The sequence below is a fragment of the Megalobrama amblycephala genome, linkage group LG13 (genome assembly GCF_018812025.1).
Source record: "Megalobrama amblycephala isolate DHTTF-2021 linkage group LG13, ASM1881202v1, whole genome shotgun sequence".
NCBI lineage: Eukaryota > Metazoa > Chordata > Actinopteri > Cypriniformes > Xenocyprididae > Megalobrama > Megalobrama amblycephala.
In genome coordinates, this window is record NC_063056.1 from 34,420,967 (window position 1) to 34,446,846 (window position 25,880).

Genomic DNA, 25,880 nt, shown 5'->3' on the forward strand with positions numbered 1-25,880 from the left:
GGATGTGGATGGAAGCACTTTCTTCAGCTCATACTCGTTGGTATTGCTCACTGCCATTATAAAGCTCGGATGCGTCAGGATATTTATTAATATTTCTCCGATTGTGTTCAACACAAAGAAGAAAGTCATAAACAGCTAGGATGGCTTGAGGGCGAGTAAAGCTTAAGGTAATTTTCATTTGAAAGTGAACTAATCCTTTAAGATGACTGGGGAAAAGTGTCCCAAGTTAACCTGTATTCGCCCTACACTGAATCACTAACATTGATTCACAAAAACATTGGTTCTGCATGATGGAATCATGTTATCTCTACTCAAATACTTTATAGGATGAACTTGATTGAATCAAGTTTATTTGGATATGTCTAAGTTTAGGTCAAGTCATTAACCTTTATTTAGGCTTGCTAGCACTTTATACAATACAGATTTTTTCAAAGAATCTTTACATAAACAGAAAAATAATGATTCAATGATGCAAACAGAGTTCAATTCTGCTGTAAAACAGCTCTAAAAATGTTGTCAACGTCCAGCTCAGTTCAGTTCTCATCCAATCAATGCACCCAAGTAAATAATATTGCTGAATATTAAGTTGCCCCTACTAAGCAAGCCAAAGGTGACAGTGGCAAGAAACCCAAACTCCCATCAGTGACAGAAATAGGGAAAAAGCCTTGGGAGAAACCAGGCTCAGTCAGGGGGCCAGTTCTTCTCTGGCCTCACAAGTTCTTCTCTCTGCATCACAAGTCAGATTGTGGATTGGTATAATTCAGAATATTTCACTCAGTTCCTTCTGCTTGAAGATTAGGATACATCGCACCGGCATATGGTGGGGAGGAATCGAAGCTGGCCGTAGGGGTCTGTGCAGAGGTCTGCTGCAAGATTAGTTGAGTTTACTCAGTTCATTTCATAAATAAATATTTTTTTGAGTGTTTATAAGAAAGTAACAAATTATTTTCCTTCTAATCAGACATTTTGTACACGTTGAATGAAGCTCTTTTGCAGTTGACCTACTTTCTCTATGCAAACAAGCATGCAAATATGTCCTTTGTCACTTTTGTAATATGTCTTTGTAAGAATCGCTTTGTAACATCATTTGTGCCAAATAATTCTGTGTCACGCCTCCGTTTTAAAAATGCTGTCATCCATATAAATGTACAGGAACCTTAAAAAAATCTCACAAAATGATTTCAGGTAAAGTACCCTTTGAAAAAGTCACTTATGTCATCTAAAAGTCTGTCTGAAAATGAAATGTTTTGTTATATTTTGATAAAATTCAAAGCACAAATGCACACACACACACACACACACACAATTAAATTACCCTACCCTACCCTATAGTGTATGTTTTTCACAAAGGCCTAGATCAAACAGAGGTGTGCTGACAGGAGTGCAGGCAGTTTTGTTTGAAGTATCTCATTGACTTATTCAAATTGACAATTTTGCTGCAATGCAAATAACTCACCCATTTTGATTATAGGCAGTCCAGGTTAATAACCAGCAAAGTTTGTTGTTAGGCGATCAGTCAGTTATATGTCACATTTACAGACTCAAGATAAAATTTAGGACTGTGATAAAACAATCAATATTCAAATTCCTAATACACCAGTCAAAGAGAGCAAGATAACAAACTGTTACAATATCAGCTTTAGTATAGGTGTATTTCAAGAGCAGGTTTGGATCTGTTTCAGCCAACTGCTAACTGATCCTTTTCTCACATTAGTGTATATGAATAGGCTATACCAAAACAGTACATGTACCTGCACAGAGAAAAGAAAAATCCCCTAAAAGTGCCCCTAGTAGTCGACTAAATGTTAGACAACGAGAAGAGGCTTAGTTGACCAACATTTTATTAGACAGTCGCAGAAAAAAACTCCACAGAAAGTGGCAAAGTCACATAGTCTGTGACGGTCAGATTGTTAACTGCAGGTCCTTGTGGTAATTACAGTAGCCTATGTTGGGAAAGAAATCCAAATGTTCATCTATCAGGCAGTGGCAGATCAAGGAATTTTTAAAAGCATGGGCAACAATGCGGACACCCCTTACTGAGAGGGGCCAAGTTTAATGTTCAAGTCATGTGCAATTCTTAAATTAATGAGTTCTGCATACATTTTACCTTTCCTTTGCTGCTGGCTTGTTCATTAACTGTTCTTTAAAGCCCTAAGTTCAAGCACTTTCTGGATTTAGAGTTTTCATAACAGCTTAAATATTTCCATATTTTATTTTGTCTTCATTAAGAATAATGCACATAATAACATATAAAACAACATTTGAAGAAAAAAATGTGCAAATCTGGAGTTCTGTTTTTGTGTTCCAGCAAGAATATTCATGAGCATGATAAATAAAATAGGTATAACCTAATGTTGTTCTGACTAATGTTTGTTTTATTTCAAATCTGAGGATAACTCTAAAACTCTTTAATTTAATGAATTTGCCAAGATATTGTTTAGAGGAGACTAAAATGCTAACTAATAGTTACGTTATTTAAGCATGCAGTTGCTGATTTTTTGTTTTTGTTTGTTTGTTTACATTTTTACAATATGATGAGGCTTCTTATTACAGATTGAGGCAAAAAAATACATTATTTTGCGGTATTCTACGGTAATAAAGGCTATTTCAATTAGCATTGCATTCTCAATATACTTTATTCTTATGAAAATACATGAGATTATGAGTCTACCTTTTATAAGTCTACCTTGTACTTTCTGCGCGAGGGCGCCCTTTGGGTTTGAGTATGAATTAAAACATGGCTACATTACCGCAATAATCGAATTCAGTTTAAATGATAATAATCATATAGTAAAGTATTGTGTTTGTCAAAACATTTGGTAACTAAACAGAATTTCATTAAAGGGTTAGTTCACCCAAAAATGAAATTTCTGTCATTAATTACTCACCCTCATGTCGTTCCACACCAGTAAGACCTTTGTTCATCTTCGGAACACAAATTAAGATATTTTTGATGAAATCCGATGGCTCAGTGAGGCCTGCATTGACAGCAAGATAATTAATACTTTCAAATGCCCAGAAAGCTACTAAAGATATATTTAAAACAGTTCATGTGACTGCAGTGGTTCAACCTTAATGTTATGAAGCGACGAGAATACTTTTTGTGTGCCAAAAAAACTAAATAACGACTTTATTCAACAATATCTAGTGATAGCCAATTTCAAAACACTGCTTCATGAAGCTTCGAAGCTTTACAAATCTTTTGTTTCGAATCAGTGGTTTGGAGCGTGTATCAAACTGCCAAAGTCACGTGAACCATTGAAATTTAAAAACACTTATGACGTAACGAAGCCTTGTTTACTGAAATCACGTGACTTTGGTGCTAAGTTTAGTGACAACGTTACAATGTTTACATGGTACAATGACTGGTAGGCTAGCTACTGTTTTTATTAGTGCTAGACACAAATTTCAAGATTTCAATTCATAAGCTTGCTATTTGATTACAATCTTGATGCAATATCGATTCATTTGAATAAATATCAGGTACAGTAACGTTAATTTTTCTCAAGGAAAATATCTCTGAGCTAGGGCTGGGGGATATATCGCATGTGATTGTCACGCGCATTTTGTCAGTAAAGCCGGTTCCCTGATTACCGCTAAATCGCCATCACCTGCTTTCAAATGGAGCGGCATTTAATAGACAGAGCCGTAGTTCACTGACAAGCCACGCAATATCGCGTTCATCATCGCAGATGAATCGCCTTCGATAATGAACGCGATATTGCGTGGCTTGTCAGTGATCTACGGTTCTGTCTATTAAATGCCGCTCCATTTGAACGCAGGTGATGGCGATTTAGCGGTAATCAGGGAACCGGCTTTACTGACAAAATGCGCGTGACAATCACATGCGATATATCCCCCAGCCCTACTCTGAGCTAATGCTGTAAACATACAGGTAGCCCTGTCAGCTAATTAAAGGGTAAATTTAACAACTGAAATTAATATGAGGTTTTTACAATAATTACATTATAATATTTTTAATGATATGAGTAAAAATATAATAAATATGTCAGTGCATATATTTAGCAAAATACTCCTCTATAGTTTTTTTTTTCTTAACTAACTAACATGCTGTGGTCATTATGGCTTTCCTGTTACAAGACATATTGTTCACAAGTTGTATTATTGACCTCTTTCCGCGGTTAGAACACTGGTTGAGCGATTACATGAGACACGATTTCGGTAAGTTGTACTGTATCCTTCAACATACCTTCTAATGTCATTCATGTTTATTTACTATTAACTAGTAGCCTAAAAAAGAGGAAGAGATGATTGGTTCATGTATGTGTATGTGTAGCATGAGAGCAATGTCAATTGAGTGAATATTACGCTGAATGCTTGATAGCTGCCAGCCCTGCATGAACACACTCACGTTATGCTCTTGCGCTTTCCATGCTGTGAATGAGAGTTTTTATGCAGGTTGAACTGACGTAGATCAGCGATGAGTGACAGGGCAGGTGCACTTCAGGGTGCAAACAGATTTTTAGCAGTGTCCCTCTGGCACCACCCCTGGATCCGCCAGTGCTATCCTTGGACCACTTTTGATAGAAACTGACAACTACAGACCACTGATACAGAATCAATGTTTCGACTGTGGAAAGACATCATTGAAACAGCTTCTAAACAGTGTCATATAATGTTACATTTACATAGCATTTTGCAAAAAAAAAACTGCACTGTTACATTACATATTTAGGTGGTGCTACAGCGATCAAAAAATGCAAACTGCTCATAACTCCTAGACGGTTTGTCGTACACTCCTTATATCATTGGAATCCTTGGATCAAGACCAAGCGGCAACCTTTCGTTCTCTCTCTTGAAACCAACACGGAAGTGACTTAAACTGCAATTCATCGACTGGCCACTAGAGACAGGCTCCAAAAGGGAATCAATCCCATAGACCCCCCCATTAATATTTTAGATAGTATCTAAGATAGATAGATCCTTAGCCTGAGCAAACTTGATCACGTTGAGCTAGGCGGGCTTGACTTCAGCAACCAGGCACCTCAGCTCCACCCACGTCCCGCCTCTTTGCCCATTTTCGGTTATCCGGGAGTGATGTGCTGCCAAGATGATGACGGCCGGTTCCGCCCACCTTGGGCTTCAAAAATGCTCTTCAGAAACCTATGGGTGACATCACGGACACTACGTCCATGTTTTATACAGTCTATGATCAAGACAGACAATCTCTGATTTCATTTCCGCCTGGAAAAAACTTTCGCCATTTAGAATTTTGTCCAAAACCTAATTTTGCGAACTAGTCATAGGTTTCCGATCAGAACCAAACCAGTGCAGAAATGTTCTCTGGAGACTGTATATAAAAAGTTATCAAAAAAAAGTTTAAATTTTGACTCACCGTCGCTAAGGGCCACCAAAATGTTTGAATTGGGCGGGGCCACTTTTACTATAATGACTATAACTCTTGAACGCAATGAGATATTTTCACAGTTAACGTGTATGGTCGCAATCTTGATTGTCTATAAGGACATTGTATCTTGAAAAACATGGCAGCCATCGGCCAATGAAGTTTGAGCCCCTATTAGACAAGGTTATGAGCATGTTCAACTCATGGTCCTTGAAGTCTGTAAAAATTTTGAAAGAAATCGGCCACTAGCTGGCGCTAAGGAGTTTTTTACGCCTCTGTAATCACGTGGTGTTTCACACATCAACACAATATTCATATAAGTTGTTAGATCTCCTCATGCTGAACAACTTTGCCTCAAGAACCACTGCTATCAAACAAATTGTTCATTAAATATTTGCAATTACGTAAAAAACTACTTTTGCAAACTAGTCCTAGGTTTTTCGTTCGATCGGACCCAAACCAGTGCAGTATAATTCTCTGAACTCTCTAGATCAACAATTTCCAAAAAAAAGTTGAACTTTACCCTTTGGGTAGCTATAACAGGGTCATTTAGAAAATGGGCATTGCAAAATATACTCAAAAGCCTATAAATCCTAAACGAAAACTCGGAACTTCACGAAAATAGGTGAGCACATGCAGCATATGACTCTAAAGAGGCATGCAAACTTATATGGAGATCAGACAATAGGTGGTGTTATAATTGTTACAAATCTTTAAAAAACACATATATTTCCAAAGGTAAATTGCCTATATTGGCTGTAAATGGTCTTTTCCTTCTATGATTTAAGTGGTTACATGCCTGCTAAATAAAATATAATATCTCTTTGTTTAAGTGCTTAAAGGCTCGCAGCTATATTTAAAAATATTATTATAACCTTATTGTAAAACGGGCTTATATGCAGTTGTACACAAATCAGTTAATCTTAACCTTTAATAATAACGTACCAGCGGACAGGGTTCCCTGTATAGTTTACAACAACTTTATTTAAAAACATGCTCTCTGATTATGATCTGTGCTGTGTATGAATACTTATCCACTTTTTCATGAGAAATGCTGTCCAAATGTCCCGTTTGTCATGATGACGTCTGTGACCTATAGTCACAGTAAAAGTTTAAAAAATCACAAGTGGGTTATAACAGGTGTGTTTTATATCATAGATCAAAACATGAATATATTTAGAGGCTTTCTTAACCACAGACCTTATTTCAGGCGATTTAGCAAAAACCCATTCAAAAAACCCATTGACTTTACGGCGTTGGAACCGGAAGTCCTAAAATGCTAACTTGCTTCCAGGTTTTGCCTACAAAAATGCGTCATCCCTGAGGTACTCTATTAGGCGTATCTCCAAGTGTTAGTGTGGAGTGTGGAAGCTTAAGTATAGTGTACTTACTGCATGACATGGAGGCGTCTGCGCGATCACTTACATTTTTCTGATAACAGCGGAAACAACTCAAACTCAACTTTTGGTAAAATACTCCAACATTTGGCTACTTTTATTTGTGTAAACTCACAGTAACAACAAAATATTGTGCTTTCGTAAAATAAAGAAAAGTTTAGTATCCCCCCCCAGTATTTAAATTAAGGGCAGTTGTGGCCTAATGGTTAGAGAGTCAGACTGGAAACCCGAAGGTTGAGGGTTTGATTGTCAATACTGACAGGAAATGACTGAGGTGCCCTTAAGCAAGGCACCTAACCTCCACGGGCACCACAGCATTGCTCCACGGTTGCCACAGCAAAATGGCTGCCCACTGCTCTGGGTGTGTATGTTCACTACTTACTACTCCTAATGTGTGTGCAGTATCTTGGATAGGTTAAATGCAGAGGACAAATTCCAAGTATGGGTTACCATATACTTGGCCTTCATATTTTTTTTCACTTTTTTCACAGAATTATAATAAATTATAATAAATAATTATAATAAATAAACATGATTAGTCGAGTAATGGCTTAAATGAATGACAATCTTTAATCAGGGACAGCCCTATAAAAAATATGATGTAAATGCTTATTTTTGCATTAAAAAAACATAAATAGAAAGTACATTTAAAATAATATATATATTATGAGTATAACAACTTGATTGAAAAAAATGTAAAAAAAATTTAGTGTGTCCTATTATTTAATTTGTCTTCCTTTTACTTTAAAGGAAGCAGTACTCGCACGAGTTTGTGCAAAAACCTGATGATCATGTTCTTCTGCATGATTTGAAATGATTCAAAGAGCATCAAGAACACGTGACCATCAGTGGTGTGCGGTGGTGTTTTAAAATGAGGAGGCAACGTCCTCATTTATGTCCGTTACACAATTTTCCTGGTTAACATTACATAAAAAGAGAGACCAAATACAATTCAATTTTGTATTTTTACACTATGCAATGTTCTAAAACCAAGTATACATTTCATCAAGTTAGTGTTTTTATGTATTTTTACATTTATTCCAAAATAATAACTAAAGGCATTAACAATTTAAACAATATGTATTATTTATAAACTAATATTCAGCTGAAGGGAGGCACAAGAGACGCGGAATCTGCGCTGTAACTTCACCTGCGGGTGTCGATGTTTGACAGTGTTTCTTTAGAAAAACGGGTGACTTTTACACTTTTTAATGTCAAATTTTGTAACATTTGTGTTGTTTTATTTTTGTAATATCGATTATTTACTCATCCAGTTTTTGTGAGGAGGCACTGCCTCCCTTGCCTCCTTGGAGGAAATGCCCCTGGTGACCATCTGTACAAAAGAATTAACATAATCAGTGTCACTAATTTATTGTATTTATTCAAAAAAAAATGCAATTTTACGTTATAATGTTTATTTCTTTCACTTTCTGTTTATTTACAAATATTAGGCTGCACATGTATTATTAATAAATTCATGAGACATGCTGCATGGAAGTTTCCTTCAGGTACACCTGTCTCTCTGCAGCATATATTGTTTTTCCCAGAGTGCAGTCCCTGTCCTCTGCACCTGCACATCAGTCTAATGTAAGAGCGAACACACCCACATGTTCCTAAACACACACAAGCCACACAAACAGCATCTCCATTAGGCTTGTTTACACGGAACAGATGGCATTTGCTCGGAAGAAATACTCTGCACCCCACATGATGTAACCTTGAAAAAAGTCATAATGTGAGGTAAATTGCACCTAATTAGCGCCATAACAGTACAGTTGTATTACACTTACAGATTTGAAAGTATATTCTTAGCAAATGCATGAGTGCATTTACTGCGTTGTCGGTGACAAGAATGAGTAGGTGTGTCTAATGCTTCGACTTGTAGTCTACAGTACATTGCATAATCAATTATTAATGTTAAGTCAATAATTTCTTACTGGAAGGTCATTTGCTGTAACTCAATGTCAGAACACACTGGGTTTGCAAGTGATTGATCGTTTAAAATTTGAAACAGTCTAGATGATTGCATGACATGACTTTAAACCGCATTCAAATATGGGCTGGCGGTGACTCATTTTTTGCCTGTTCAGATGCCTGATAAATAATTTCCCTTTGGTGCATTTCCATAAATCAATCATTTAAATTAGGAAGGGAGCAAAATTCAGAGCTTAAATGCAGTCACTGACGACTTGATCTTTACAATACTGTCCCACCCTGTCATTCCTGTGGCATGATTTAGGTGTGGTTTACATGGTGACAGTTTCAACTGTTCAACTTCAAGAATGAAAGAAAAACCAGCTAAGTGCAAACAAAGACACAGACAAATATACTAAATGCATAAAATCACAAATATTCAGAGGTGATAAATATATGCAAGAGTTTAAAATGCACATATACATATGTTCATGTAGCAAAAAAACACAAACCTGCAACAACAAAAGCGATTTACCCTAGAAAGACTGTCACTGTAATATGAGAAATGCTGTAATATAAAGTTTCAGAGCTGCAATGAGAAAAGTATGACAGTACTGACTGCAGGCTTCTGAACGGAACATGGATTTGGAGAAGTGAATGGAGGTAATTGGTGCACATCCAGTGACTGTTCAAGCAGGGCCGCATTAAGACTAACAGACACCCTAGGGCTTTAAGTCTCAGAGGGGTCCGACACACCTCTGCAAAGACCTACACTGTTCCTGCAGAGCTGCTTTATAGCTGAATTGAACCCATTTCATAATTAATTAACTTTATTGAACTGAACCGGATCAACACTAAACTGACCACAGCTGAACAATAACACAATTGTCTTCTTAGAGCTGTGTTACAGAAGAATTGAAATCTGTTTGCATCATTGATCATTACTTTCCTGTTTATTAAAGCTGCTTTCAAACAATCTGTATTGAAAGAGCTATATAAATGAAGGTTACTTGACTTGACAATGCCAGCATTCTTTAAAAACATATTGAATTTCACTGTGTAAAAGGGGCTTACATGGTATAGCAAGCAAAAAAAAAAAAAAAACTATACATCCTGTGGAAATTTGAAAATAGGTTGAGGACATTGTGGTTTTAGTGTTTAGTGAGAGATGACTGGATAGTTAACTTAGACAGGGACCATGGTGGGGGTGAAAGAGAACAGATAAACCTCAATACCACTCTACACATCACACACACAAACAGCACACACTCACACTTTTGGCTATTCTCTTAATAGTGTGCCTGGTAGTCAACTGCTAGTGTGTCTTAAATGCGATATTAATTTCATTTGTTTAGGGCAGATTGGACAGTGGGTTACAGTTAAATGTTTCTGAACAAAGGAACTTAAACAGTCCTCCTTCCACTTGATTAGCATGTTATTCAATATTCTTTATCACCATATGGAGAACAGTTTCCGTTTGTGTCTAGTTGACATGGTTACAGTTTGTATTTCCAGTGTGGTGCTACAAAATCAGGATTAGTCTGTACGTAACCTTGGTGATGCAAGAGTTTGGAGGATGAGCACGCTATGATGGATAATCACATTATATATATATATATATAGGTTAGAGTTCAAAGACTAGCTACAAAAGACTTGCATGATGTCATATGAGTCATGTGTTAATGAGTTTTACCCCCGGTTTCACAGACAAGGCTTAAGTCCCAGACTAAAATGCATGTTTGAGCTGTTTTAACTTAAAGTAACTTGTACTCACATATCTTAAAATATGGCAGTGCCATTGTCTTGTCTCAAGATTTTCTAATGAACATTTATAAAAGCTACTTAAATGCCCCAATTGAACTAAGGCCTTAGGCTAAGCCCTGTTTGTGAAACCGGGCCTTAATGAGTTAATGGATAAGTTCACTTTCAAATTAAATTTTCCTGATAATTTACTCACCCCCATGTCATCCAAGATGTGCATGTCTTTCTTTCTTCAGTCGAAAAGAAATTAAGGTTTTTGATGAAAACATTCCAGGATTTTTCTCCATATAGTGGACTTCAATGGCCTCCAAATGGCTGAAGGTCAAAATTACAGTTTCATTGCAGCTTCAAAGTGTTCTACGCTATCCCAGATGAGGAATAAGGGTCTTATCTAAAGAAACCATCACTCATTTTCAATTTTTTTTCAATTTTTATACATTTTAACCATAAATGCTCATCTCTTCTTCTTCTTCTTCTCTATTAGAATTCCAGCAGTGTAGACACTGCTAAGTGTATTACTGCCCTCCTCAGGTCAAAGTTTGAACTAAATTGTCATATACAATATGCTAGTGCAAGTATATAACAATTAGTTAAAGGTTCTCTAAGCGATCCTGAGCGGAGTAACTTCCTGTTGACGTTCGAAGTGTTGTCAAACAAAACAGAGGCTAGCTAGACCCTCCCTCTGCCTCCTCCTCCCCCTCCCATCCATGCTTCCTGAAACAGTCATGAACACGCATTTATAATCATTCTTGTCGGTTATTGGCTGGAGCATGTTTATTATGATTCGTGGTCCAGGGGTGTATTCCAGAAAGCAGGGTTAACTTACTGTCACATATACCCTGAACTCTCGGTTGATTAACCCAAACCTTGCTTACTTGTGGTATGCTGGTTCCAAAAATGCGTCCAGGAGTAAGTTCAGCCAACCCAGAGTATGTTCCCGGTTAACACACAAGACATTCTCAACAGAGCGACGAATTGATGATTCACCATGGAAACGCTACAAAAAAGCGCGCCATTCTACTTCATTCTTCTTCTTTTGTTTAATGGCGATTTACATAACCTACTTGGTGCACATCACCACCTATTGGGTGGTTATGCAATCATTTTTTATTCTTAATATTGTTTGATGCTAATTATTTAATAAAATATCACATATATATGTATTTTATTATAGAAATTATAGCATAGAAAATGTCCTGTTATAAAGGATAAAAAGCAGATCCATGTGTGAGATGACAATAAAATAAATTCATATATTAGAATTAGGGCTGCACGATATATCGCATGAGATTGTCACGCGCATTTCGTCAGCCGGTTCCCTGATTACTGCTAAATCGCCATCACCTGCTTTCAAATGGAGCGGTATTTAATAGACAGAGCCGTAGATCACTGACAAGCCACGCAATATCGTGTTCATATCGCAGAAGAATCGCCTTCGATAATGAACACGATATTGCGTAGCTTGTCAGTGAACTACGGCTCTGTCTATTAAATGCCGCTCCATTTGAAAGCAGGTGTTGGCGATTTAGCGGTAATCAGGGAACCGGTTTTACTGACGAAATGCGCGTGACAATCACATGCGATATATCGTGCAGCCCTAATTAGAATTGAATAAACATTTATATATTGTATAATATAACATTGTGTATATAACTGTAACTATATAACAAATTTAGATACATTAATATAACCATATTGATAATATAACATGCATCTGAATTCCTCTTAAACTAACTAACCCTTGAACATAACCTGCTCCGGAGCAGGTTATGTTCAGAGAGCAAGTTGCTATGGTTACTTACATACCCTAAAAGTTACCTCCGTTTTTGGAACCGAAAGTTGAGGTTATCCGCTTACTTACTCTTAAACATACCCAGGTATGTCACATAACCTGCTTTCTGGAATACCCCCCAGGCTGCACCAGTTTGTTTTTGTTGCCGTTTTTGGAGCTTGTGGCGACTACAGAGACCGCGTTTTTTTACAGTGTGTTCAGTGGACAGGCAGCTAGCGGATAGCGAGGAGATGTTTGCTGTAGGCTATGTGACAAAAAATGTTTTGGCCTAAAAACACGTGACATCGCTTAGAGGACCTTTAATATAACGAATAGATGTTTATATTCTCTAGCGATCGTTCAAAATTCGTAGTCTGTATAGTCTGTATGTCTCCTGCTAACCGATTACTCACGTTTTCTACTTGGGTAAAGTTGGTTTTATATTCACACATTCAGACTTCTGTTAAATTCAGACTGTGCAATAAATTAATGTTTGCGAATTTTAAGCAGCGACATGATATTGACAACCAACGATTGTCAACTTACAACATTTTTCACAGTCGATCAAAATAGGCAAGTATTGTTTTAATGGCATATTTACTTGTGAATGTCCACTGAATGTCCAATATAGTGTGATTAAGGCTATTGAATACGGATGTCCGAATGTGCGAATATAAAACCAACTTTACCTAAGTCACGTTTCTGTAGTTCTGCTATTCAGATGTGGGTCCAATATAGTCTAAAAATGTATCGATTAATGCAGCTTGTCTGTCTTATTACTTGGAGTAATGGTCAAGGATGGAGCACGACTTTTGTTTACAAAGTTTAATGCATTATCAGCTATTCACGTTTGTGCTCGGCTAACGTGGGAGTTTACATAACTGTAAAACAAATGGGTTTTTTTCCTCTGCGTTTTTATTATTCCAATAGTATGGAGCTCTATCTGTATTGTAATAAGATGTTAAGATGCTAGTCCGTGCTAACTATTCTCTCTGTAAACAGTAAACACCCATTGTAATTTCAAACAATGATATAGCCATTTTTACTTTGTTAATAGTTATGGTGAAAAACTCTGTGTACACATCTGGCTTAAAATGTTTTTTCTTATGTTTAGAGGTTTTCAGCTTCGCTTGGAATTCTGTGCACCTACATAAAGTATAACAGTGATACTGCTATCACGTCTCATAAATAACGCAAACTAAGGTGACACTTGCCATAGAGAAACGTTCTGCTCCAGTCAGTTTCTGGTTGATCGACTACTTCAGATGTTACGTTTCTGGCACTCGGTGCGCACGGTAGACCAATCACAACCAACTGACCAATCAGAGCAGTGTAGGTTCACGGAAAGGAGGAGTTTAGAGAGACTGATTCTTCAAACTGCTTCTAACGAATCGTGTACGAATCATTGAGAACTGAGGTGAATTTAAATGTATATTATGAAAGTGTTTTTTGACATTGCAGGCATGTAAACCTGTTGTAGTAGACCCCAAAACAATAGGAACCTTAAAAAAGGTGTAATAGGGGCCCTTTAATATGATGAATTAGTGTTAAGAGAAATTATAAATTCATTGATTCTCCTGTTTAAAATCTGATACATAGGCTTATCAGATTGTATACTATATAGCCTACTTGATTAATTTTATATAGATAGATATGTGTCTTATGTGTCAATACAGTATGTAACTGTTCTATTTGTCTCAATCTGATTGTAATTCAGCTTTTCAGTTCCAGGCAGTGTACCATGTATAAGCTGTGCAAATTACAACTAAACAAAACTTTATTTGACTTTACTTCACTTGAGATAAACATCATTTTAGTGTACTCAAGAGCAGAGAAAACATAATGGAAGCACACAAGAGAATAGAAAACAGCAAGCAACTGAAAAATGGAGGATTTCCTCTGTAAAGTTTACTATGCCAGCGTGCTACAGTGAAGAAGCTGGCAGCAGAAAAACATTGTCTTTTATCAGCCCACAGAGAGAGAGAGTCAGAGAGAAAGGGTGGGAGAGGAGGAAACACAGAGAGACAAAGAGAGACATGAGAGGTGGAGGCCAGCGTGATGATTGTGTGTGATTTTCCACTCTGAGGTACAAAAGAATAGAAATGCAATAACAAAACACAAAGCAATCCCTACAGGAACCACAAACAATTAACACAAACAATACCCATCTAACAAAAATACGTTCTAAGAACGTTTTACTAACATTCCCATAAAGTTATTTCTCTCATGACAATATGGGTATGACAATATATGCTTGGAGCAAGTATGGGACTTGCTACTGCCAATGCATACACGACACGCTGCTGTGAGCAAGTAAGACATCCTGCCAGGGGCGTGTCCGCCCTTTGCTACCCTTGTGGCCATGCCCCTGCATCCTGTACAATGAAGCATACATGAATTACCCATAGCAGATCTATACAGGTGGAGCTGGGGAAAGTGGAGAGTTTCTAAAAGTGCACTTAAACCTCTAAAGTGAACGAATGCTGAACGAGTATTTGAAGGTTGAGCAGCAAGCTCAGCTCACTGGCTACTGATACAGCAGGAACCAATCAGCTGTGCCCTATAGAGAATGATGCGATTACAAGCAGATAAGGACCTATCAGCCTGCATCTTTCATGACAGAACTTTGTATGAAAACATTATTTCTGAATATTTTCAGAGTACAAACTGTCCAGTTTTTGTTTTTAAGTTTTAAAAAAGTATTGTTTTTCTTGGTTATATGAACATTAGAGAAAACATTAAGGGAATGTTTTCTTTTATCATTTTGTGAGTAGTGTGGGAATGTTACTTTTGAATGTTCTCTGAACCATCTGAAAAAAAGTAGTAACATTTAAAAAAACAACAACCACAAAAAAACAAAAACATGAATGATATATAAATAAAATTTGTGTGCTAATGTTTTGATAAAGACCAGATAACTTTGAACGAACGCTCTATTAACGTTACTGGAAGAACGTTTGTCCAAAAATTTGAAAGAACCTTGCCAAGAATGTTCTGAGAATGTATCAAGGCCTCATCACACACAACCTCAGCTGCGTGACAGGGTTGGATGCTTCCCTTCATAGGACTATATTAGAAATGTTTTAGATTTCTGTCTGAGTCAGACAAACAGGCCCTCTGTAATTAACTTGTGGTGAAACAAGTCACTTAGTGCTTCCCTTTGTAGCTGATCAGATGGTAGTGTATTTTTTCCTTTGGCAATCATAGTTTGGATTTTTAGGCTAATCTAAATTCATGCCATGTTTTCCTTGTAGTTGGCACTCTGAGAAATGGCTCTTATTAAAGAGAACTGTAGGTTAAGAAAGGGAAGTGCAGACTAGTTGTTACACTGAATATTTGTCAAGGTAGGTTTATGTTTAGGCAAAAACCTTATTTCATGCTGGGTTGCAAACACGTAAAATATAAGGCATATTAAAGCTGCAAGCAGCGATGAAAGGGCCCTCACACCTGGGGCCACCACCACCCGGTGGCCTTAAGAGAACAGTGAATAGTGGGTGACATGCATGTAAGCGAATAAATACAGGAGAAATATGGCAAAGTCATTTCCACATGCCACACTTCCTGCTTCCAACAGGTGGCGCTTTGACTATTACTGTATATTGCCAAGTAGATGTCTTCAGGCCAGGACTATTATAAAACATGTGAAGTTTGGAGCAGATCGGACATATATGTCTGAGTTACAACAACTTCCTGTTTCGTGGTGTTAATCGCATACTTTAGCACTTAGCCAAGTGTTTCATGATTTAATGTGTTTCTAGTATGTTTGGTACTTCATGGCATGTACAAATGTATTTCTGGGAGTGAATTACAGTGCAAAGCATGCCATTTCCTGTTGCCAGCAGGTGGCACTATGACTAACTGAATATTGGCCATATAGATGTCTTTAGGCCAGGACTCTTATCACACCGGTGAAGTTTGGGGCAGATCGGACACTGTCTGCCTGACTTACAACAGCTTCCTGTTTCATGGCGAAACATCAGATTTGTCAGGCCGCCACGGACACGCCCTTCAGCAAAAACCCAAGATCTTCACAATTTAACATCACTAAGGCCTTAAGATTAGGCTGACCAAATATGATGTTGATCTGGTGAAATATCTATGAGGAGTTAATCACAGTGTAAAACATGTCATTTCCTGTCACTCACAGGTGGCGCTATGACTGGACTTTTTTGTAGGTATTGGACTGTAACATCTGTCTACCGAATTTCATACATGTATGTGAAACGTAGAAGGGCGCTTAATTAAAATTTTGTAGGTGGCGCTATCGAGCCATTTTGCCACACCTAATTCTGAAACCCATATCAGATGTAAATTTTCACCACTTCTGACGCGTGTGTAAAGTTTCATGAGTTTTCGAGCATGTTTAGGCCCTTAAAAAATGTGATTCATTTCGGAGAAGAATTGACTGAGCAATTACAATATGGTCCTCACACCATCCGTACTCGGGCCCTAAATATAAGGATTTTAGTGCAGCAGTATATTCTTTCATTCAAAAAAGCTCAACTACACTTCATACCCATGAAATAAAACACTGGTAACATAACACCAAATAATGACAAAAACAGACAAAGGGCAACTGAAACACAGGACAATAATCAAAGGAACTCAGATCAGGTGTGACTCAAATCAGTAACCAGGGCAACAAACACGGCAAGCGGGAAAATTGGAACAAAGGAAATATGCACAAAACACAGAAAAACAGAACGTAACCCTTACACCTTAGTCTTCACAACAGAAAATCTATTGAATACTGCCCAGGAAAAAGCACCGTTCATTAAACACACGTTGACCAATAGCGGGGCATGTTGTCAATCTGTAAGTTGCCATTAAAGTTGGGGTAAGCTATATTTCATTTTTCATTTTATTTCATCAGATTTGATGAAAGACTGCAGAAAGAGAGATTGATTGATTGATTGATTGATTACTTTATTTCGAGCCATAGAAATAAAAATATTGTACACAGAGAGATGAATATATTGTACAGTATTATACATTATACCCACATTGGGTAAAGAAAAAAAACAAACAAAAAAAAAAACAAAAAAAAAAAAACAACAACAAAAGAAAATAATTGAAATAATAGTATCTATAATATATTTCAGAGATGTTCACAGTTTATATATAATATAGCTCGAAAAGGAGTGGGAAGAAGACGAACTTATTTAACCCCACCCCCTATTCATCCTAATGAATAGTTACAATATCTGACCTATGTCGTACATTATACACTAAAAATTACATCTTAATATTATACATTACACACATATGCAATGTAGATACTTCTTTCTATACTTTTACTTGTCACTATAAATATTACTCATATTACCATCGTATATCATCATATATCAATATATTCATTAAGAATTGTGAAAATACTTCCAATTATATATAATATACTATAACTTACTATTTCACGACAATGTATTAAATATTTAAATATTTATGATGGCTTAATGGTGTTGATGTTAATAATAATTAAATTAGATTGTGTATGTTGTTCATTAACGGAGGCCAGGTGTTCATGTGAAACTGCTGTCAGAGAGAAGCAAACCCCTAACAACAGGACCACCCTTTACCTGTTTGTCTATGCTGTGCATTAAAAGAGACAAGATTTTGGCGAGTCAGCTGCGAGAAGGGGGCGCTCTCCAAGCAACAGAGCCACCACTTGCCAGCCCTGATCTAAGAATTATGTTGTATGCAAAGATATTTATAATTGTTTTTCCATGTAATTATCTCTATATTTATTACCATCAACACTGTCACCATTTTCTTAAAAAATTGATTTAATTCATGCCCCTGATCACAAATTGTTATATATTGATATAATAATAATAACGATGATAATCATAACAGCAGCAATTATCAAACCTAGACATTATTTAGATAATATATTGATCATATACCATATACCACACTACATACTTAAGCCTACACTGGAGGATATAACATTATCTTATTATCAAATCCAACTACTATAATAACCTGATAACCGTTATAATATAATCATGATAAACAGTGAGCTAAAATCACAATATGCTTTCAGAGACCAATATTATATTATAGTCATATTCATTCATCGTATAATGTATACACACATACCTATACATATATATACACACCTACATACATGCATACATACACATTATATATACATATATATACATATACACACATACATACATACACTACATCCATATATATATATATATAAATTAATCATATTATATATATATATATATATATATATATATATATACATATATATATATATATATACATATATACATATCCATACATATATATATATATATATATACACATACATACATACACATACACATCAATATCTTATCTAATTTATTATTCATAATGCATTATATATTTAAATCAAATGCAATTATATATGACCTTTCTATAATTATAATTATATTAATACATAACCATTGTATTAATGAATGACTGATTCCATTATGTTTTATAACAGTCAAACACCACCTTCCTCATTCATGTAATGTGACAAAACCATTTCCTTATATCTAATTTTAAACAGATGAATATTTGGGCATTTCTTCAGCTGTAACCCCAATCGATTCCAAAGTTTAACTCCACATATAGACACACACATACTTTTCCTCGTGGTTCTCACTGCCTTAACTTTAAAGTTACCAAACCCCCTCAGATTATAACTCCCTTCTCTCTGTGAAAAGAGCTTTTGAATATTCACAGGAAGTGTACTTTTACTGGCTTTGTATAACAATTGCACAGTATAAAACTCAACTAAATCAAAGAATTTTAACATTTTAGATTGCAGAAATAAACTATTCGTGTGATCACAAAATCCTACCTTATGGATAACTCTTACTGCACGTTTTTGGAGTCTAAAGAGGGGATGTAGTAAACTTTTGTAGTTATTGCCCCACACTTCTATACAGTAAGTTAAATAAGGCAACACTAATGTGCAATACAACATATATAATGCATTGTATTGTAAAAAATATTTAGTTTTATTAATAATTGAGACACTTTTTGAAACTTTGCTTTGTATGTGTCTGATATGTGGTTTCCAACTTAGTTTACTATCAATAGTTGCTCCTAAGAATTTAATTTCGGAGACTGCATCTATGGCAATACCATCTATATTTATTCCTAGGTTTAAATTTCCATTATAATTTCCGAAAAACATTACTTTAGTTTTATCTAAATTCAGGGATAATTTATTAATGTCCATCCATGATTTTAGTTTCATTAATTCATTATTTATATGATATATTAAATTATCATAATTATCACTAGAATAAAATATATTAGTATCATCTGCAAATAGAATTAGTTTCAATAATTTAGATACATTAAATATGTCATTTATATATAAATTGAACAACTTTGGTCCCAAAATAGAACCTTGTGGAACCCCACAAACAATGTCCAATAATCCGGATTTGAACTCACCCATCTGCACATACTGATGTCTCTCAGTTAAATAGCTTTGGATCCAGTTCAAAGCCACTCCCCTAATACCATATCTTTCCAGTTTTTTTAATAATATGGAATGATTAATAGTATCAAAGGCTTTTTTTAAGTCAATGAATATTCCAGCTGCATACTTTTTTTTATCTAAGCTATTTGTAATTTCCTCCACTGCATCGATTATGGCCATTGATGTTGACCTTGCTGACCTAAACCCATACTGACTTTCATTAATTATACTATATTTATCTATAAACTTCTCTAATCTACTATTAAAAAGATTCTCCAGAATTTTAGAAAACTGAGGAAGCAGAGAGACAGGTCTATAGTTTGTAAAGATGTGTTTGTCTCCATTTTTATGTAGAGGGATTACTTTCGCAATTTTCATATTATTGGGAAATGATCCTGTTTGAAATGATAAATTACATATGTAAGTTAAAGGTTTGGATATACTATATATGATTTTTTTAATTAATGTCTGTGGCGAGGGGGGCGTGGTTCAGCGAGGTCTGCAACTGGAGAGAGTGTCGGGAGACGCGTGGTAAGTGAGGGGGTTAAATGTAAATTACAAACACCTGTTTCTCATTCCAGTAATTGGCGCGGAGGCAGGATAAAACACCAGGAGAAGCAGGAGTGTGCGAGAGAGAGAGGGACTGCTGACTGAGACACTGAGCACGACAACAGCACTAGAGAGAAGCCCTATTGTGGATTGTTTATACCGTTCTGGAGTGAAGCCCTGTTGTGGATTGTTTATTTTCGTTGTTGTGCGGTGCACAGACTTTTGTTGGACATTTTTCATTTTACGAAATAAAGCTCAGTCAGCAGTCAAAAGCCGACCCTTTGTCTTCTTCCTTCCCCACGAACTTGAACATTACTACACTGGTGCCGAAAACCCGGGAAGGAAGAAGGGAGCCGCCGCCATGCAAACGCCCTCCGCCGTGCCGTTTGCGGACATCATCACATCCCTCGCGGTCTTACACCAAGACCAACATCAAGCCCTGCTGGACCTCCGCTCGGATCAGGAGCGGCGTTTCCAAGCCATCCTTCAGGTCCAGCAGGAAGACCGCGAGAGGTTCCGGAGCTGGATCGACCGGGAGGTTCGTACGGAGACCACCGGACAGCTGGCTGCGCCCACCCATCTTCCCCTCAACAAAATGGGCCCGCTGGATGACCCGGAGGCCTTCCTGGACCTTTTCGAGAAGTCCGCGGAGGTGTCAGGTTGGCCCCGGGATCAGTGGCCCATGCGACTCATCCCACTGCTCTCGGGTGAGTCGCAGGTGGCAGCGCAGCAGCTGCCTGTACAGAACCTCCTGGTCTTCGACGACCTGAAGAGGGCCATACTTCAGCGGGTCGGCCGGACCCCAGAACAGCATCGCCAACGGTTCCGCTCACTGGAGTTAGGCGAGTCCGGTCGGCCCTTCGTGATGGCCCAACAGCTCCGGGACTCCTGCCGCAAATGGCTCCTGGCCGAGGGAGGCGACGTGGAGCAAGTCATCGATCTGGTGGTGCTGGAGCAGTTCATAACTCGGCTGCCCAAAAGAACAGCCGAGTGGGTCCAGTGCCACCGTCCCACGTCGCTGGACTCGGCCATCCACCTCGCGGAGGACCACATGGTGGCGTGCCCAGGGGTCGGCGAACCCCTTCCATCTGCCTCTCTCTCTCCTTCTCTTCCATCCTCCTCTCTCTCTAAGCCTGTCCCTCTCCCCAGGTCTCGTCCGCCCGGCCCTCCTCGTGTCCCGCCCCGGGGGCGGGGCGGGACTGAACAGGGATTCTTTTCCGGACCTCGGGTCCCGCCCAGGGGGGCGGGACCATCTGCTGCCGGGCTGGACCCCACTCCTGCTTCTCCCCTCTCTCCGCGCCAACCATTTAACCCTCTCCCTGCCACGAGAGCGGCGGGCAGGTCTGGGCCGGCCTGTTGGCGTTGCGGGGACCCGGAGCATTTCGTGGACAGGTGTCCGATTATGGAGGTTGGGACGTTGATCCGGGTCCCGGACGTTCCGCAGGCCGCCCCTGGTCAAGCTGGCGGGTACCAAATTCCTGTGAGTATCAAGGGGGGTACCTATCAGGCTTTGGTGGACTCAGGATGTAACCAAACCTCGGTGCATCAAAGCCTGATTTCATCCGGGGCATTGGATACAAGCCGCATGGTTAGGGTTCGGTGTGTGCACGGGGATGTGGTGAAATATCCTATAGTGCCAGTCATTATCCAATTTAGGGGACAAAAGCATAATGTTGAGGTGGCAGTTAACCCGCACCTCCGGCATCCGATAATTTTGGGGACGAATTGGCCTGCGTTTAATAAATTATTGGGTTGTTTGTGCTCGGATGCCTCTTGGAATAAAAATTCGCCGGGTAAGGATGTGCGCGTGCAGGTGGGGGAGACTGACCAGGGACCAATGAGTACTGCCTCAGGGGGACAGAGCGAAATCGGGAGACTAATTCTTTCGGATCGCGATGACTTCCCCCTGGAGCAGTCTCAGGATGAGACGTTAAAACACGCTTTTGAAAAGGTCAGCACTATCGATGGTCAGCCTCTCCAGCCTGGACGCCCACTGAATTATCCGTATTTTGCGATCATAAAGGATAGGTTGTATCGAGTGACCCAAGACACTCAGACAAAGGAGGATACAACTCAGTTATTAGTTCCAAAGAGCCGCAGGGAAATGCTTTTCCACGCGGCTCATTCTAATCCAATGGCTGGTCACTTAGGACAAACGGCAACATTAAATCGCCTCATGACCCGATTCTTTTGGCCGGGCATTCACGAGAACGTGCGCAGGTGGTGTGCGTCTTGTCGTGAATGTCAGTTGGTGAATCCACCGGCCGCTCCAAAAGCGCCTTTGCGCCCCCTCCCATTAATGCAGGTCCCCTTCGAAAGAATTGGTATGGACCTCATCGGGCCATTAGAGCGATCAGCAAGGGGGCATCGCTTTGCATTAGTCATTGTGGATTATGCAACGCGATACCCTGAAGCAGTGGCTCTCCGCAACATTTCCGCTAAGAGTGTTGCGGACGCACTGTTTAGTTTAATCTCCCGAGTGGGGATTCCGAAAGAAATCCTCACTGACCAGGGCACGGCGTTTATGTCACGCACGTTACGCGAACTCTACGAATTGTTGGGCGTTAAATCGATTCGTACCAGCGTCTTTCACCCACAAACGGACGGGCTGGTCGAACGTTTTAACCGCACGCTTAAATCCATGGTTCGTAAGTTCGTTAGGGAAGACGCCAAAAATTGGGATAAGTGGCTAGAACCCCTGTTATTTGCAGTACGAGAAGTCCCGCAAGCCTCCACGGGGTTTTCCCCCTTCGAGCTTCTCTTTGGACGCCAGCCCCGCGGGGTGCTGGATGTCCTAAGAGAGACTTGGGAGGACGGACCGTCTCAGGCTAAAAACGAAATTCAGTTTGTGATGGACTTGAGAGCAAAACTCCACACTCTGGGGCGGCTATCCATGGAGAATTTGTTACAAGCCCAACACAAACAGAGCCAACTGTATGACAGGGGAACTAACTTACGCAAATTTTCACCGGGAGATAAAGTGCTTGTATTGCTCCCTACTTCAAGCTCAAAATTATTGGCAAAGTGGCAAGGACCGTTTGAGGTTACACGGCAAATTGGGGATCTCGATTATGAGGTAATACGGTCGGATAGGAGAGGAGCACGTCAAATTTACCACCTCAACCTCCTTAAAAAATGGAATGAGGCGGAATCAGTGATGCTGGCGACGGTGATTAGCGGGGAGGATGATCTCGGGCCAGAGGCGAATGTCAAAAAACAATCCCTCGCTCTGGCTCCAGGGGGAGATCACCTCTCGCCCTCCCAGCTCACTGATTTATCTAAGTTACAAGCAGAGTTTGCTGACGTGTTTTCTCCCCTACCGGGCCGTACTGACCTCATTCAGCACCACATCGAGACAGAGCCGGGCGTGGTGGTTCGCAGCCGGCCTTATAGGTTGCCTGAACACAAAAAAAAGGTAGTTCAGGCAGAATTAGGGGCAATGCTTGAAATGGGAGTAATAGAAGAGTCCAGCAGTAACTGGGCGAGCCCGATAGTTTTGGTTCCCAAGACGGACGGCTCAGTTCGGTTCTGTGTGGACTATCGCAAGGTGAATGCAGTGTCGAAATTCGACGCGTATCCAATGCCACGGGTGGACGAACTGCTTGACCGGCTCGGTACGGCTCGATTTTATTCGACACTGGACTTAACAAAGGGATATTGGCAGATCCCCTTGTCGCCATTATCCAAAGAAAAGACAGCTTTCACGACGCCGTTTGGATTGCACCAATTTGTTACACTTCCGTTCGGGCTGTTCGGGGCACCGGCTACCTTTCAGCGGCTCATGGATAAAATTTTGCGGCCCCATGGTGCATATGCTGCTGCCTATCTGGATGATATTATTATCTTCAGTAATGACTGGCAGCGGCATATGCAGCATTTGAGGGCCGTCCTGAGATCGCTGAGGGGGGCTGGGCTCACGGCCAACCCGAAGAAGTGTGCAATTGGGCGCGTGGAAGTAAGGTATCTGGGCTTCCACTTGGGGCATGGACAGGTGCGTCCCCAAATTGATAAGACCGCAGCAATTGCGACTTGTCCGCGCCCCAAGACCAAAAAGGAGGTTAGACAGTTCCTCGGGCTGGCGGGATATTATAGAAGGTTTGTACCTAATTATTCGGACCTCACCAGCTCGTTGACTGATCTAACTAAAAAGGATGCACCAGATACGGTCCAGTGGACGGAGCTGTGCCAGCAGGCCTTTACCCAAGTGAAGGCTGCTCTATGTGGCGGGCCACTGCTTCATTCTCCTGACTTTTCTCTCCCCTTTTTGTTGCAGACTGACGCGTCGGACAGGGGGCTGGGTGCTGTCCTGTCCCAGGAGATAGAGGGGGAGGAACGGCCGGTGCTGTACATTAGCCGTAAGCTCTCCAAGAGAGAAGCTAAGTACAGCACCGTAGAAAAAGAATGTCTTGCCATTAGGTGGGCCGTCCTCACCCTCCGTTATTATCTCCTGGGACGGGAATTCACCCTCTGTTCGGACCACGCTCCTCTGCAGTGGCTCCACCGCATGAAGGATACCAATGCGCGGATCACCCGTTGGTATCTAGCTTTACAGCCCTTTAAGTTCAAGGTGGTCCACAGGCCGGGTGTTCAGATGGCTGTGGCCGATTTCCTCTCCAGAAATGGGGGGGGGGCTGCAGGCCGGATGGCTCCCCGGCCTGAGTCGGGCGGTGGGGGTATGTGGCGAGGGGGGCGTGGTTCAGCGAGGTCTGCAACTGGAGAGAGTGTCGGGAGACGCGTGGTAAGTGAGGGGGTTAAATGTAAATTACAAACACCTGTTTCTCATTCCAGTAATTGGCGCGGAGGCAGGATAAAACACCAGGAGAAGCAGGAGTGTGCGAGAGAGAGAGGGACTGCTGACTGAGACACTGAGCACGACAACAGCACTAGAGAGAAGCCCTATTGTGGATTGTTTATACCGTTCTGGAGTGAAGCCCTGTTGTGGATTGTTTATTTTCGTTGTTGTGCGGTGCACAGACTTTTGTTGGACATTTTTCATTTTACGAAATAAAGCTCAGTCAGCAGTCAAAAGCCGACCCTTTGTCTTCTTCCTTCCCCACGAACTTGAACATTACTACAATGTCATATCTATATCAAAACAATCTGTAGATGACTTATTTTTACATTTATTAACTATATCCACTAATTCAGCTTCAGTTACACCAGACAAAAATATTGTCTTTGAATTTATCTCAATCTGAATGTGATCCAATTCATTATCTTTAATAGGGATCTTTTCTGCCAAATCCGGCCCAACATTCACAAAAAACTTATTCATACTATCAACAATTTCATTCATATTATAATTATCACTGTTTTTATCAATAAAATAGTCTGGATATGACTGCTTTATTGAGTCCCTTTTAATTATATTATTTAATATACCCCATACCCTTTTAGTGTCGTTCTTATTTTTATTCAATAGGTTGGTGTAATATAATTTCTTACTGGTTCTTATTATATCAGTCAGTTTATTTTTATACATTTTATACCTATGTTCAGATTCTTCAGTCCTTAATCTAATGAATTGTCTATATAAAGTATTTTTCTTTTTACAAGCATTTTGTAAACTCTTTGTTAACCATGGGGATTTTGTAGTTAAGTTCTTTATACTAATGTGATGAATTGGACAGTTTTTATTATATGCTG

The 25,880-nt window shown here is 39.4% G+C and overlaps 1 protein-coding gene across 1 annotated transcript; it reads left to right on the plus strand.

Annotated features, from left to right (window-relative positions):
- Nucleotides 1–19,481: 19,481 nt before the first annotated feature.
- LOC125243942 lies at nt 19,482–25,262 on the plus strand. Its single transcript, XM_048153805.1, has 2 exons — nt 19,482–21,714; nt 25,023–25,262. Exons 1-2 carry the CDS (start codon nt 20,596–20,598, stop codon nt 25,023–25,025), a joined length of 1,122 nt encoding a protein of 373 aa, XP_048009762.1. The 5' UTR covers nt 19,482–20,595; the 3' UTR covers nt 25,026–25,262.
- The last annotated feature ends 618 nt before the right edge of the window (nt 25,263–25,880 follow it).